Raw genomic sequence first — 16,280 nt, forward strand, 5'->3', positions numbered from 1 at the left:
GTATCCCACATTCTCTGTCTGCTAGCGCTAGGGCTTTTGCAGTAGCAGACAGGTGAGTTTTAATGTTGTGCAACAGAGGAATCTAATGCAGCAGTTGCAGTTAGGGTTGCCAGATCAGAAACATCCCAGACCCTGAGATTTCAGGGACCAAACCTGAGACCCTGGTGGTGTCACAGAGGCGGACCCTGATGATTCTTCCTCTGCACATCTTCCATCCACTGAGCCCTGGAGATAGAGGTTCATGGGGACAGGGATGAGCAGCTCACAGTGGAGAGTCTATGCAATTTTGCAGCTGGTTCCTGGTAACTGAAGCTTGGGAACAGCATGCATAATTGTAGTATCAATCAATCAAAAGCACTCTTGCCCACCTGGAGATTCAAGGGCCCCCCCTGCCGCCCCGGAGGTCCGGCAACCCTAGCTGCAATAACAGAAACTTGTGCAACCCATTGCACAACAAAGCTACCAACAACAAGGTTATGCGTTCTTTTGTACAACAACACCCATTTCACAGGCAAAACGAGTACACCTCTTTAGTACCTTTAACTTAGTGCTACACTGGAGATTCCAAACCTTTTTTGCTCCCGGCATCTCCAGCGAGGGTGTCTTGGTCCTTCTCCCCTTCTTCCATCGTTTCCCTGCACCTTGTTAGAGCAGCCTCTGGGTCCTGGAGTGGGAGCAACCCCTGAAGGGGAAGGGGCTTCTGCAGTTGTTTCACTAAGAGGACAATGGCAGAAGGAGGGTGGAACAGCAGCCTAGATACTGTGCCCCACATAGCAACCACCAGAGCTGGGCTATCGAAGAAGCAACTTCTCTCCATGTGCCCACTTAAGCCTGGCTATGCACAACCTCCTAGCCGGCCTGTACTTACCCAGAAACCAAACCCCAATGGTTGTTCCAATCAGCAAGCCAAAGGATCCCAGGAACAAGAGGCACCTCTGGACTGTGCAGGAGTTCACAAGAAATGTTTTTGAAGGCACTTGATACAAAAGGAGAGAGAAATTAGATTATGGGGTGGGAAACTGAAATATCAGAGAAGGGCTGTAGCTCAGTGGCAGAACTTTTTGCATGCAGAAGGTCCCCAGTAGCATTACCAGGTAGGCCTGAGGATGTCCACTCCCTGAAACCTCAGAGAGTTGATGCCGGTACTGAGCTAGACAGACCAAGAATCTGCCTTGGTCTAAGGAAGCTTCCTCCTTGTTCCTATAATCCTGTTAGTGCTCTGGGTTTCATCTTGAGAAAATTTTGATGGCAGGAGGTGGAAAGCAGGAGGAGGAGGAGGAGGAAGATGACCACCTCAGGTGACAGGATCCACAGGGGCAGCAGATCCCAATACAGTGGTACCTTGGTTTATGAACTTAACCCGTTGGGGAAGTCCGTTCTTAAACCAAAACTGTTCTTAAACTGAGGTGCGCTTTCCCCAATGAGGCCTCCCCTAGGATCCCCACTCCTCCGTGGGTTTTTTTTTTTTTGGGGGGGGGTGCATAGCCCTGGTGCTCACCCCCAAAGCTCTAGCTGCCAGAACTGTGCTGTCCTTTAAAGCGGACGACACGGAGCGCGCCACCATTGCCCCTGCAGCGAACCGGAAGTCTGTTCTTAAACCAAAACCATTCTTAAACCAAGGTGCGCTTTCCCCAATGAGACCTCCCACTGCTGGTGCCCTTCCACCATTCGGATTCTGTTCTTAGACCAAGGTAAAGTTCTCAAACCAGGACACTATTTCTGGTTTTGAGGAGTTTGTAAACCAAATAGTTCTTAAACCAGACGGTTCTTAAACTGAGGTGCCACTGTATAAACCTGTATTCAGGGTCAGCCCATTCATGAGGCAAGGTAAGGTGACCAGGATTCATCAAGGCAGCAGATCCCAATGTCAGTCTTCCTTCCCCACTTGTTCCTGATGTAAATCGTCCCTCACCTCTTCTCCCCTGGTGAGGAGGGGGATGAAATTTTGGGGTGCCAAAATGTCTTGGGCTGGCCCTGTCTACTGCCCACCCAGCTTTTATAACTGCCAGGTCCAATCCCATCAAACAGCTCACCATTCCCTTTCGATGCCCGTGATCTCTCTTCCCCCTTTGCCTCTGAGGAGGGACCAGGATTGTGGCTTTGAATCTGAGGGTTAAACCACACATGACATTTATTCACAGAGGGAGACGGCTGAAGGCCAACACCATTTGGGAGGGTGGGCGGAGACAGCGATTTTGTTGCAACTTAAAGGCTAGAATGGTCTTACAGCATAAGCTTTCAAAGTCTAAAGTCCATTTCAAACGCGTTATATACTGTTAAATACCTTTCTGCCAGCCTCCAAGTTTATGAAAGCGAGAGTTGTATGTAAGCCACCCATCAGTCATTCTGGATCACATCCTGACAAAACCAACCACTGGACTTTTATCAGTATTTATCTTATGGAGACAGCTCCCTTCAAGAACACAAGGACTGTCAGGACTTACTAAATGAAACAAAACATTCCCTGCAGGTCTCCAGTGTCATTTATCATACTGAGTGTGAGAGCCCAGGATGCCACAGTTAGTTTGTGTGTAAGAACATCAACTGACCTACGCACATGTTTTAGGAATCATACTGTAAATCCACTGCAAACTTGACAAAAATAAATCTATCAGAACAACCACTTGCAAAGCACTTGGGTCTGGAAAATCACAGCCCCTCTGATTTATCAGGTACTGCAAGAGAGAAACTACCTTGTTCCAGGAACACTGGAAACAAGATAAAATGTCTGGATTTACAGACTTTTAATCTTGAGACCATATGGCCCCACTTTGGGACATAGTAATACCTGCCATCACTTAGCTTCAGCAAATGCAATATGGTAGTATTTTTGCTTTGTTAGTCACTGTTAATACACACACAACCCACACCCCTAGCTAGAAAGAGAGAGAGAGAGAAAAATGGGGCTGTATGGGAATGAAAGTTCAAAAAGTACAGCAATTGTAGATAAGCAAAGCAGCCAATTCACAGCAACAAAAACTGGTGATTACCCCATCATTCAGGTTTTGCTGTGTAAATTTACCCCCAGCAGTGGGAACAGGAAACCATAGTCTCAATTCAAGGCTAAGCTTATAGCTTCAGACTTCTTGATTGGTTCTAACCAGATAGTTTCATCCTGGAGTCTCCCTCTGAAATCCCTCTGTTTGAGAAAGGAAACTCTTAAGTCAGAAGTGTCTGGAGAGATTGAAATGACCCCACTTCTGGTTTCTGAATACCGCTATTTCTGATGTCAGAAATTTTGTTTCCATTTGTTCTTTTGCATAGAGACTAGCCTGTTAGTACACTGCAGAAGGGGCATTACCTGAAGGGTGTGTGTGGCTTGGACCACAATGGAATCTGAATCAAATTTGGTAAAAAAAATCTAATTATATTTCATGACAAATCTAGTGACACACACCAAGAATGTTGGAAGAAACCACCCCTGCAAAAGACAAAAAATAGGCAGTGATTTACCAATGTTTCTGACTTTGAATTGGCAGGGAATGTTGGAGGATGAGTGATAGATACATCATCAGTCATTTTATTTCCAGATTGCCCCTTGCTCTCTTATCTCCACAACTGTAGGATGCCAGAGTCACGCTTGAGATGCTTGAGATATTCTGCAGCTCATGTAGCCATCGGAGAAGAATTTAACAGGGGCATCTTACCATTAAATGGGACGCGGGTGGCGCTGTGGGTTAAACCACAGAGCCTAGGACTTGCTGATCAGAAGGTCAGCGCTTCGAATCCCCGCAACGGGGTGAACTCCTGTTGCTTGGTCCCACCTCCTGCCCACCTAGCAGTTTGAAAGCATGGTCAAAGTGCAAGTAGATAAACAGGTACCACTCCGGCAGGAAGGTAAACGGCGTTTCCGTGTGCTGCTCTGGTTCGCCAGAAGCGGCTTAGTCCTGCTGGCTACATGACCCAGAAGCTGTACGCCGGCTCCCTTGGCCAATAAAGCGAGATGAGCGCCGCAACCCCAGAGTCCGTCATGACTGGACCAAATGGTCAGGGGTCCCTTTACCTTTTTATCTTACCATTGCAGGGAATGCCAGTAGGTCAAAATGATGTCTGGAGCTTCAGTTCATCCCTTCAAGGTGCAGGAGACGAGGGCTGAATAGGGCCAAGCTGGTGACCCATCATTAAATAGGCCACTGGCTCAGATTCCTCTCCTTGTGCATGCACAATCCACACACCTCCTACCCCAACAGTGAATAGAGCCATTGTTTTAGCCAGGAGGTCAGGTGGCTGGTTGGTTGATTTCCCCAACCAGCTGATGGGACACCTGGAAAGAGAGACAAGCATGTGGTTGCTTAGCAACCCCTCCTCTCTCTCCCAAACCGGGAAAGATGCCCCAACCTGAATGGTGCAGGACAACCTTCCCGGGTGCTTGCTCAGAGCAAGAAGGCTGAGCGATGTTTGCAGTTGATGAAACGGTGTCGAAAGCAGGAGCACAGGACAAGGGCTCTCTCTGGCTGGGGTCAAAACGTTTTGGGGGAAGTGAGAAATCACTGTAATTATTGAAGGAAATGAACTCCTATTCCAATCTCTCTAAAGGTCACAAGCCATGTCGTCATCGCCAAAGCTCCACAGCTGTCCCTCCAACACATGGCTCCTTTGTGTGACGTATAGTCACCGACATTTGATGGAGAGAAAAAGAGGTACCAGTTTTTAAGTGAAAGACTATGACAGTGATCCAGAATAACTTGCTTTTCATGGTGTCTGGTGGTGAACCCCACTGAAGGTTGCTTATTCTACAGTGGTACCTTGGTTCTGAAATGCCTTGGTAATCAAACAGCTTGGAACCCAAACACTGCAAACCTGGAAGTAAGTGTTCTGGTTTGCGAACTTTATTCGGAAGCCGAACATGCTCTGTTTGGAGTGTTATGCTTCTGATTTGAGTGCCACACTTCCCTTTTGAGTGTTATGCTGAGGTCTGTCTGTTTTTGCTATTTATTTTGCATTTTTGTTTTTGCAGCTTTTTTGTTTTGTTTTTGTGATTGTGCTGAACCTAGTTCAGCTACTGATTGATTGATTGTGTGACTGCAGTACATTGATTATTGCTTTCATTTTATGGATCAAAGGTCTTGTTAGATAGAAAAATTCATGTTAAATTGCTGTTTTAGGGGTTGTTTTAAAAAATCTGGAACGGATTAGTCCATTTTGCATTACTTTCTATGGGAAAGTACACCTTGGTTTTGGAACGTTTTGGTTTTGGAACGGACTTCCAGAACGGATTAAGTTTGAGAATGAAGGTACCACTGTATTTGAAAGGGGTTTAATATATTTAGCACACGGGTGGGAAGTGTGTGACCCTCCAGATATTGTTGGTCTCCCATCATCTCTGACCGTTCATCCTGCTGGCTGGGATTGGTGGGAACCAGAGGCCCCAGGAAAATAATTTAAATCCCCCAGAGCTGTCAAAGACTGTAAGAGAGGAGTGTGGAACATCTGTGGCCTTCTAGAGATGGACTACGACTCCCATCATCCCTGACCATTGCCCTTGCTGGCTGCTGGGAGTTGGAGTCCAACAAACTCTGGCAAGCATCCTGATTTCTGTTGTCAAAGATATACCCTGTACCACCTAGAAAACATGCCTTCCGCCTATAAAATTTATGTTAAAAATTCTGTATTTCAAAACTCTGTGCCTGCTAGCAAAGTTGTTTCATCCTGTACCAATGCAATACAATTTCTGCCCTTCAAAGAGGTAGCCTTGAATGAAATCAATGGGTTTTCTTGCATATGCTTAATTTCGGAGTGGGCATTATTCTTTGTCAGATTTCTTTTTTAAAAACTCCCTAATTGCAAGAGTGCTCAAAACGGGCAATATCGAGAACAATTCAAAGTAAAATGTTATATTAATATATATAATACATATTTTCCAAGATAAGGAAGCACTTCTATGTCAACAGAATTCAGCTCCATATCATGTTGCTGCTGTGTGCAAAAGGTGGTTTCCGGAGAATCATTTTCCACTGCTGGAATGGCCTGGGAATAACCCAGACCTTAACTCAATCAAAAATCTATGGAGTTGACTAAATACACTTGCTAGTCAGAAGCAACCCAGCAATAAAACCCAATTAATAGAGGCAATAATTCAATCTTGGTTTCACATTATTACAGCTGCAGAACTAAAAAAACTTGGTTTACTCCATGGGAAGGCTTTGTAAGGCCGTAATTAAAGTTAAAGGTTACCCAACTAAGTATAAACAAACTTAGTTGGTCTCTAAGGTGCTACTAGACATTTTTTTTAAAAAAAAATTGTATTTATTCCAACTAAGTATTAACTGACATGGTGAGAATTTCTATATATCTCATTTTTCCTATGTGTTACACGTTTCTTCTTTATGACTGCTGTTGTAATAAATAATCCTTCATAAAAGTTATTGCATTACATTCTTCATTAAATTATCTTTCCATTGATATATAATTCTATGGTATTACTCCAAAAAAAAGAGAGAGTGGTGTTATGAGCCATCAGACCTCGGAAATACACTTTTTCCAAAAGGTTTCCACAAGTTTGGCCACTAGTGTATATTAAGGCAAGCTCATTGTCATTCAGAGAACTTGTTTAACAATGCCTTACCCCAGATTTGTCCTGGCTGCAGAGAGAGGCAACGCAGAATACCTGTTCGACAGCTGCCATCTCAGCCAGCCTCATTGTTCTCTGCCTGCTGGCTGTGACATTTCAAAGCCAACTTTCCTCAACCTTCATTACTTTCTCACCAGGACAAAGACAGCCCTCCTTTGTGGTTGCCACTCAATGCTCTCATTCTCTCAAACGGCTGCCAATAACAAAGCCTTTCTTTTTGTACCCTGGCTTCTGATGGATTAAAAAAGAGAACTTCAAACACACAGTGAGACAGGGACACATCTTCTGGTGGGTGGGTCAGGGACGTAGGAAGGTGTGTTTGTGGGTGTCATCCTGAAGGGGGGGTGACATTTGGTGTGGCCCCCACCTCCCGTGACTCCCCCAAGCCCAGCATGCGGCAAAGCAGCAAGGGGCGAAGCAGCTGCTGCGGCTCTCCCCCTTTCCCCGGCTTGCTGTAGGCTTGGGAGTCACGGGGGGGGGGGCGCCAAATGTCAACCCCCTTCAGCCTGAAGAGGGGTGACATTCAGTCCCCCAAATGCCGAGACTGCCCCCCGGGGAGGATTCCGCAGCCGCGTCCATCGGCCCTGTGGATGGATCGCCCCACCCCTTTGGTGGATCTCCCCCACCATAGCTGTCATTGTTTTCCTTTTTTAAAGGGAAATTCCCTTATTCTGAATAGGATTCCTCGCAAGAAAAGGGAAAAGTTGACAGCTATGGTCCCCACACCTGTGGGCGGATCACCCCAACCCCCGGGTGCATGGCATGTGTGCCTCTCCGGGTGCCAGAGCACCCAGCTCCGTCACTGGGGTGGGTGCCAATTATTCTAATATTTTAAGGCCAAACTAAATGTGATGTGAACCATCCACGGTCAGATCGCCTGAGATACCTTTTAGCCCAGGTGTTGGCAAACTAAGGCCCAGGGGCCGGATGTGGCCCACCAGGCTCATAGATCCGGCCCGCGGACCCTGCCGTCTGCTCAGTCAGTCCCAGCGAGCTGAGGCAAACCGGCAGTGCTGTGGATGCCTCGCCTCACAGGGACTGACTTCTGTGACACTGGCACGGCTTTGGCTTGGCTGCAGGAAGCTCCTGCAGCCTATCCGAAGCCGTAGATGCCTCTGGGTGGGCAGCGATGCTGACGCTCCTGCAGCCAATCCGAAGCCTCATTGCCCACGCGCTGAGGTTAACCCGGCATGGTCATGGACGGAGACGCTGGTGGGCGGCAGGTCTGGGCCGCGCCATGGGCATTGTGACGGGCACGTTGTGGGGCTTCAGCCAGAGCTTGGTGCACCTGCTGGCCCTGTACCTGGTGCCCGGCTTGGCACTGCTGCTGCTGGTGTCCTCGGCAGCTGCACTGGAGCAGTTGGAGGGTGAGCTGTGAGCCGCCTGCCCAGTGCTCTGTGTGCGCAGCTTGCCCGTGGACCTGACCTCGGACAACGGGCCGCAGTGTGTAGTGCATGCCACCTGGGAACTCTGTGGGGCTGGGCCAATGGAGCGGCTGCTGCTTGTCAACAATACTGGAGAGTGGGCGACGCCGAGAAGTGCTCCTGAGCACGTGCAGAGAGCGTTCCTCCTCCAGGTCCGGAGGCAGCTGCGGGACCGGCTTGCAGGGTATTTATATTTTTCAAAATATACTCTGGCCCCCCCCATAGTCTGAGGGACAGTGGACTGGTCCCCTGCTGAAAAAGTTTGCTGACCCCTGTTTTAGCCTGAAAAGCAAGTGTATGTGGGGTTTTGTTTCTTAGGGAGGGGCGAAGTGGATCAGGACTGCAGTTCTGCATGGGATGATTATGAATTTCCTCCAGCTCTATATCTCTGGAGACAATACAATGGTACCTCAGGTTAAGAACTTAATTCGTTCCGGAGGTCCGTTCTTAACCTGAAACTGTTCTTAACCTGAGGTACCACTTTAGCTAATGGGGCCTCCCGCTGCTGCCACGCCGCCACTGCACGATTTCTGTTCTCATCCTGAAGCAAAGTTCTTAACCCGAGGTACTATTTCTGGGTTAGCGGAGTCTGTAACCTGAAGCGTCTGTAACCTGAGGTGTTAACTCGGGGTACCACTGTATCACTCCTCCTCCAAAGTTGTGATTAGTTGTGGAAAGTAAAGAAGAAAGGACAAGCAGTTGTATTTTGCATGCAGAGAATAGTGAGTGGCTTGGGAGAGGTATTTAAAGATTTAAAGCAGGTTAATGGTATGAGTGGAAAGGGTTAACCCCCTTGACCAGCACTGTGACCCCCCATCCCTTCCCAGTTGCTTTTAAGACTAAAATACAAGGGCATGTGGATATGTGGTCCCAGACTCAGGTTCTATGCTAGTCAAGTACAGTTTTGCCTTGGAGTCGTTTTGAACAGGGGAAGGCAGTAAGTGCTGGGCTCGACCCCTTCATAAGACACAGGGATGTGTAGAGGAATGGGGACAGAAATTCAGTTCAGGTTTCATTTGAAGGCAAACTTACTTAATTTGCACTTTCTGAACAAGATAGGAACGGAAACACAGCCATTCCTCAAAACTCAAATTTCACACAAATTTTACTGGGTGGGCTTGGAGATCTAAAATCAGAGTCTCTGGCAGCCCCCATCACTCTGCATCCCCATGACAACAAGGAGATCACCCTAGAAACAAGGAGATGGCTGATTTGCTCCCTCTTGAGGAGTTGCACTTAAGGGATTGGGCAATTGTCAGGTGATTTTCAAGGTCCAATAGGATTTATCCAGGCCCTATAAAGACTCAGGACTTTGGTGGAGTTCTTCGGTTTCATGAGGACTGTGAAGATATGACCTGAGAGAGAGGAATTATTTTCTTTGAAAAAGAAGCAGCTATTTTATTAGAAAACAACAAGCAGCTTTGTTTTGCCAGTTTCAAGGTAGCTCTGCTTCTCCTTCCCATCCCCAAGTAGCACCAATATTTCTCCCCACAGCCTCCCAGCCCCTTTGGGAGATATTTTTCCTTGGTTTCATCTAAAGTAGTCAGCAGATGGCAGTAGGGAGCTGTAGCTCCCAGTCACCCAGAGAGCTGTTGCCGTTTCTTTATTTTAAATATCTAATCGCTTCACACAATAATAATCTCTTGAGTTACATGAAAACAATAAAAAACCCCAGCAACATTCAGTAATGGTTTGTAAAAAAACTACCTAAAAACACAGCGACATATTGCAAATTAAAACTGAGCGGGGTACAATTTTTTAAAAAATTAAGAGTTAAGGGCCCCATCTGCACTACACATTTAAAGCAAAATCATGCCACTTTCAACAGACATTCATTATCCCAAAGAATCCTGGGACGTTGAATTTGTTCTGGGTCCTGAGAGTTGTTAAAGAGATCCACTACTCCCCTCTCAGAGCTATAATTTGCAGAGTTCCCTGGGAAGGGGAATACCTTGCTTAAGGAATCAGAGAATTGTAGCTGGGGGGGGGGATCTCAGCCCCCTTACACTTCTCAGGATTCTCTGGGGAAAACCGGGTGCTTTAAATGTATGGTACACATGCAGCGTGTTTCTTTTTGTAGAAGTGAGTTAATGGGGGAAAGCTGTGCCGCTGGTTTTTCATCTTTTTACCTGCTGTCACTGGAATTGGTCTGAGCTAAGTGGGCCTACCTGGAGATGTGGGTGGTGCTGTGGTCTAACCCACTGAGCCTCTTGGGCTTGCTGATCAGAAGGTTGGTGGTTCAAATCCCAACGACTGAGTGAGCTCCCATTGTCTGTCCCAGCTCTTGCCAATCCAGCAGTTGGAAAGCACACCAGTGCAAGTAGATAAATAGGTACTGCTGTGGCGGGAAGGTAAACGGTGTTTCCCTGTGCTCTGGTTTCCGGCATGGTGTTCTGTTGCCCCAGAAGCAGTTTAGTCATGCTGGCCAAATGACCCGGAAAGCTGTCTGTGCACAAACGCCGGCTCCTTCAGCCTGAAAGCGAGATGAGTGCCACAACTCCCTAGTCTCCTTTGACTGGACTTAACCATTCAAGGGTCCTTTACCTTTTTTTTTTTTCTTCACCTGGAGATGTGAGGTGTGTGTGTCAAACCTGGGACTTTCTGCATGCACAGAATATGCTCTGTCACTGAGCTGTTCCCTTGTTCCGCTTGTGGGTTTCCCAGAGGCAGTGAGGGCAGTCAGACAATTTTAGAGACTCTGGACTTAATGGCCTTAATTCAAAAATATGGAAAGCTACAGCAGCAAGAATTTTAATAGCACAAAACTGCAAGATGGGAGAAATACCATCCAAAGAACAATGGCATGAAAAGTTGATGGAATATGCAGGATTAGCAAAATTGACAGATAAACTGCGTGAAAAAGATAATAGTGACTTTGGAAAAGAATGAGAACCTATTTGCAGAAACAATGTAAAAGTATGGACTCTTTGGCAGGGTTTAAACAAACATGCATAATGCAATTAGAGAGAACAAGAAAGACAATAATGTGATAATATACTACTATATACAGTGGTACCTCGGGTTCAGAACTTAATTCATTCCGGAGGTCCGTACTTAACCTGAAACTGTTCTTAACCTGAAGCACCACTTTAGCTAATGGGGCCTCCTGCTGCTGCCACGCCGCCGGAGCATGATTTATGTTCTCATCCTGAAACAAAATTCTTAACCTGAAGCACTATTTCTGGGTTAGCGGAGTCTGTAACCTGAAGCGTATGTAACCCGAGGTACCACTGTATAAGCAACAGAATGCAACAAACCAGAAATGGAAATGGAGGAAAGCCAAGGGGGAGAGGGGAATTTATGAAACGATTGTTTGGTGGTTAAGTTGAATAATGATGATATATGTATGGAAACCAATAAAAACTTATATATATATATGGAAAGCTAGTCTCCCCCTCCTTCTCTCTCTGCTGAGCAGGGCACTGGATTTCTGCCTTGAAACATTTCCATAGCAGAGCCATTACCCAAAGTCATCTGGTTGGTCACCATGGGAATACAGAACTAGACGGTCTTTGGTCTGATCCACCTGCAGGGCTCTTGCGATTTTTGATTGATCTTCTCAGGAGAAAACTCAGCTTTCAACCATGAGCACTGTGTTGTTACTCTGTGGACACAGGGAGATCAAGCTGCTTCCTTCCGTGTTTCTTATTTATTGAGCTCGAGGAGAGACTCCCTTGATGTGGTCAAATGCTACTCTATCAGAAATTCAGGTTAATGTCAGAGACTATCAACTGCCCACACCACCATCTCTCCACAAACTCCCAGAATCTTCTTTTTTTGTGTGTGAACAGCTGAAATTAACTTCTACTTTAGAGACCTAATGCATGTGAGCCCACAGGAATAAATTGCCCTGTCTCTGCAGCTACAACTGGAAAGCTGACAGATGACAACTGAAAAGCTGTTTGTGTTTGTATTTTGCAGAAGACCTGGAAAACACACCCACACACCCACCCCAGCTGCTAGTCTTAGTGGTGAGCTTCAAAGCTGAGGTAGAATGAAGCAGGTAATTCAAAGAGAATACTTCCCCACTCCTTTGATCCTTCTCTTGTAGATTTCTGTTTAACCTACCTTCCTGCCTTCCTTAACACTCACTTATGAGATGATCTAGCTTTTCCTGTGGTCAAAGGGGCAGCTAAAGACACAGCTCAGCAGCTCCAAAAACCATGTTCATAGCAGGAGAGAACATCTGGCCACTCTCTGTGTCTTCCATCTACAGTCTGGACTCTGAATCGGATAATCTGCTCCATATTCACTGCATGCAGCACTGCTTCCATTCAGCTGCAGTTCACCTTCCACCAAAACCTATATTACCGTATTGGCCCGAATATAAGCCACACCTTTAAAATTCAAGGGGGGGAAAGAAAAAAGACAATACCCGAATATAAGCCGCGCTCATAAAATTCCGCAGGTACTCACACCGGTTCCGTTTTACCGTATGTCTGTTTTAGCAGCGATATCGTAAAAGCCAATTTTTGTAAGGTCGCAAATTGTAAGCAGCACTTTTAACTTTTCACTGTCAGAATTTGGAAAAAAAGCAAGGCTTATATTCAGGCCAATACGGTATATGTCTTGTTGTGGCAAAACTACATAACTTATCTAATTACATAACTTACCTGGTCATTACATTATTCCATCCCATGCATCTCAGTGCAAAGGAAGCACAGCGCAAATGGGCAAAAATGTAATCAAATGCATATTGCTGGTGCACCAAATGTCTGACAGAATTGTAAAATCTTAGAGTTGGAAGGGTCCCAAGGGTCATCTAGTCCAGTGTTTCACAACCTTTTTTGGGCAAAGGCACACTTGTTTGATGAAAAAAATCTCGAGGCACACCACCATTACAGCCCCGTGACGTCAGCGCGCAGCGTCACGCCGGGAGGGACGCACGAAAGTGTAAGTTTCAATTTTTTTCCCTCCCCCTTGCCGGGGAACCTCCAAGCTTTGGGGGTGGGGGGGGGAGGCAGCAAAGCGAGGCAGGAAGGAGAGCGCGGCTTGGCTGGGTGAGCTTTGGCAGGGGCAGGGAATGAGAGCCGCGAGGCGGGCGCTGCGGACGGAGGCGCTGCCCGCCGAGCTCGCAGGCAGCCAGGCAGGCAGACGGCGAGAGCCCCGCGCTGGGCGGCCTCTCCTCGCCGCCGCCACCCCGCCTCTCGTCGCCCGACTCGCCCGCCTCCCTCCAGGCAACATCTCGCGGCACACCAGGCAACATCTCGCGGCACACCAGGCAACATCTCGTGGCACACTAGTGTGTCGCGGAACAGTGGTTGGGAAACACTGATCTAGTCCAACCCCCTGCAATGCCGGAATCTCAGCTAAAGTATCTCTGACAGATGGCCATCCAACCTCTGCTTAAGGAACCTCCAAGGAAGGAGAGCCCACATCTCTTGTGGGAGTCTCTTCCACTGCCAAATAGCTCTTACTGTCAGAAAGTTTTTTCGACTGTTTCGTTGAAATTTCCTTTCTTGTAACCTGAAGCCATTGGTTCGAGTCCTACTCTCCAGAGCAGGAGCAAACAAGCTTACTCCCTCTTCTATGTGACAGCCCTTGAAATATTTGCAGACGTCTATCATATCTCCTCACAGTCTCCTCTTTTCCAGGTTAAACGTGCCCAGCTCCTTCAAGCGCTCTCGTAAGACTTAGTTTCCAGACCCTTGATTCAGGCCCCAAAATACCTAATAGACCACTTCCTTCCCTATGTACTCTCTCAGATGCTAAGATCAGCAACAGAGGCCTTCTTTGTAGTTCCTCTGTCCTCCTAAGCTTGTGGGGTGGCAGCCCAGGAGAGAGCCTGCGCTGTGGCAGGCCTAAGTTGTGGGACTCCCTCCCTGTAAAGGTGTGTCTGACACCTTCATTGTATTGTTTCCAGCAAAAGCAGAAGACACACTACTTTACCCTAACTTTTGACACTTGAGAAGTATATTTTCAGGACCAACCTTATTTCTGGAATTTTGTTTTCAAATGTTTTTAATACAGTGATACCTCGGGTTATGGGGACACGGGTGGCGCTGTGGGTTAAACCACAGAGCCTAGGACTTGACGATCAGAAGGTTGGCGGTTCGAATCCCCACGACAGGGTGAGCTCCCGTTGCTCAGTCCCTACTCCTGCCAACCTAGCAGTTTGAAAGCATGTCAAAGTGCAAGTAGATAAGTAGGTACCACTCCTGCGGGAAGGTAAACGGTGTTTCTGTGCGCTGCTCTGGTTCACCAGAAGCGGCTTAGTCATGCTGGCCACATGACCCAGAAGCTGTACACTGGCTCCCTCGGCCAATAAAGCGAGATGAGCGCCGCAACTCCAGAGTCGGTCACGACTGGACCTAATGGTCAGGGGTCCCTTTACCTTTACCTCGGGTTACAGATGCTTCAGGTTACAGACTCCACTAACCCAGAAATAGTACCTCGGGTTAAGAACTTTGCGTCAGGATGAGAACAGAAATTGCGTGGCGGCAGTGGGAAGCCCCATTAGCTAAAGTGGTACCTCAGGTTAAGAACAGTTTCAAGTTAAGAATGGACCTCCAGAACAAATTAAGTTCTTAACCCGAGGTACCACTATATTGTGTTTAATCGCTGTAACCTACCCTGGGACTTTGGGGTGAAGGCAACAATTGTAATTGTGATCCTCACAATCCTCACAACAACAACCAGTAAATACCAAAAAATTTCACTGGATTGATTTCTATACCAGACATGGTATGAATAAGTGAACACTCACCATTTCCACTCCTGTTCCAATTTTCGTCAGAATTCTCTGTCATTCCTACTTGTCAGCAGAGGTGGAAGAGGAAATTAATCTCTCTGTTTTGTTTTTGTTTTTCTGCAGCAGACTGACCTGATCCAACACTTGCTTGCAGATTCAGATGCAACAACACCCACTCAGATTGCACGTTCCTCCAAGATTTTTTTGATACAGTTTTGGTGTGTAAAACATACAGAGAAATTACATTTTAAAATGTGCGTTTTGTGGAAAAGTGCATTGAAGAAAAAAAAGCATATTTTATGTAAAAAGTGTGTGTGCAAGTTAAATGTGCACTTGTGTGCTTTTTTTTTTAAAAAAAAAAAAATCCCCACAAAACAGGGGGGCACAGCACCAGTGAAGCTGAAATGGGATGAGATCACGCTGCTTAGTTGATCCCAGTGAGTCTTCTTGGCAGATTATGGTGCCAGCATTTCAAGGTCTCCTTAATTGGCAATTACCTTGACATGCATTGCAGCTCAATGGTCCACTGAGGAATCGCCTTCCCATTACGGAGAGAGCTAATGGTGCGGGTGACTTGCTTGGCCTGAAATAATGCCGGGTGGGACCTTGACCTGAGATCCAATTTGAAGTGAAGGTTAGCAAATAGTCTCAGTGGTCACCAGCAACCCTTAAGCATGCCAGGGGTCCTGTAGTATTTTTTCAGGTGAGTTGCTGGGGCTTAAACGCAGAAAGCAGCCAGTTCTGCTCTGTCCACCAGAGAGAAGCAGAAAGTCACATTTTTGGCACTGTGTGTTAAACCACAGAGCCTAGGACTTGCTGATCAGAAGGTTGGCAGTGCGAATCCCCGCGACGGCTTGAGCTCCCGTTGCTCGGTCCCTGCTCCTGCCAACCTAGCAGTTTGAAAGCACATCAAAGTGCAAGTAGATAAATAGGTACCGCTCCAGCGGGAAGGTAAACGGCATTTCCTTTCACTGCTCTGGTTCGCCAGAAGCAGCTTAGTCATGCTGGCCACATGATCCAGAAGCTGTACGCCGGCTCCCTTGGCCAATAAAGCGAGATGAGTGCCGCAACCCCAGAGTCGGTCATGACTGGACCTAATGGTCAGGGGTCCCTTTACCTTGTTAACCCAAAGGCTTCACCCTCCTTACCAGTTACAGGATCTGATGCCGCCCAGCTTCATTCCATTCTGTAATTGAAGAAAACACCGGGGCTTTACTGGGTCCCATTCTCAGGCTGGATTTAAGTCCCAGAGATGCTGAAAAAGATACCTTTGAGAATCTCTTAGTGCTCTGATCGCAGGCACATTTGTTGAAGTAAGAGTAGCAAAAACACAGCTAAGAAGCTCAGACCAGGCAGAGGGCCTTTTTGGTAGTGGCACCTGCCCTGTGGAATGCCCTCCCATCAGATGTCCAGGAAATAAGCAACTATCCGACTTTTAAAAGACATCTAAAGGCAGCCCTATTTAGGGAAGTTTTTAATGCTTGATGCTGTAGTGTGTTTTTAATATTCGGTTGGGTGTTGCCCAGAGTAGCTGGGGAAATCCAGCCAGATGGGCAGGGTATAAATAAATTATTATTATTATTATTATTATTAT

At 46.9% G+C, this 16,280-nt stretch overlaps 1 protein-coding gene across 1 annotated transcript in view; it reads right to left on the reverse strand.

The window, feature by feature from the left end:
• TMPRSS5 (transmembrane serine protease 5) overlaps nucleotides 1–4,144 on the reverse strand; it is a 13,816-nt gene extending 9,672 nt beyond the window's left edge. The window contains exons 1-4 of the mRNA XM_081172640.1: nucleotides 4,017–4,144; nucleotides 2,034–2,106; nucleotides 869–976; nucleotides 571–714 (exon numbers count right to left, since the gene is read on the reverse strand). Coding sequence (XP_081028766.1) covers nucleotides 571–714; nucleotides 869–976; nucleotides 2,034–2,106; nucleotides 4,017–4,019 — 328 coding nt within the window. The 5' untranslated portion in view covers nucleotides 4,020–4,144. The remainder of the gene's footprint in view (nucleotides 1–570; nucleotides 715–868; nucleotides 977–2,033; nucleotides 2,107–4,016) is intronic.
• Nucleotides 4,145–16,280: the final 12,136 nt, after the last annotated feature.

Source organism: Podarcis bocagei (genome assembly GCF_964188305.1).
Source record: "Podarcis bocagei genome assembly, chromosome: 15".
In the NCBI taxonomy this organism is placed as follows: domain Eukaryota; kingdom Metazoa; phylum Chordata; class Lepidosauria; order Squamata; family Lacertidae; genus Podarcis; species Podarcis bocagei.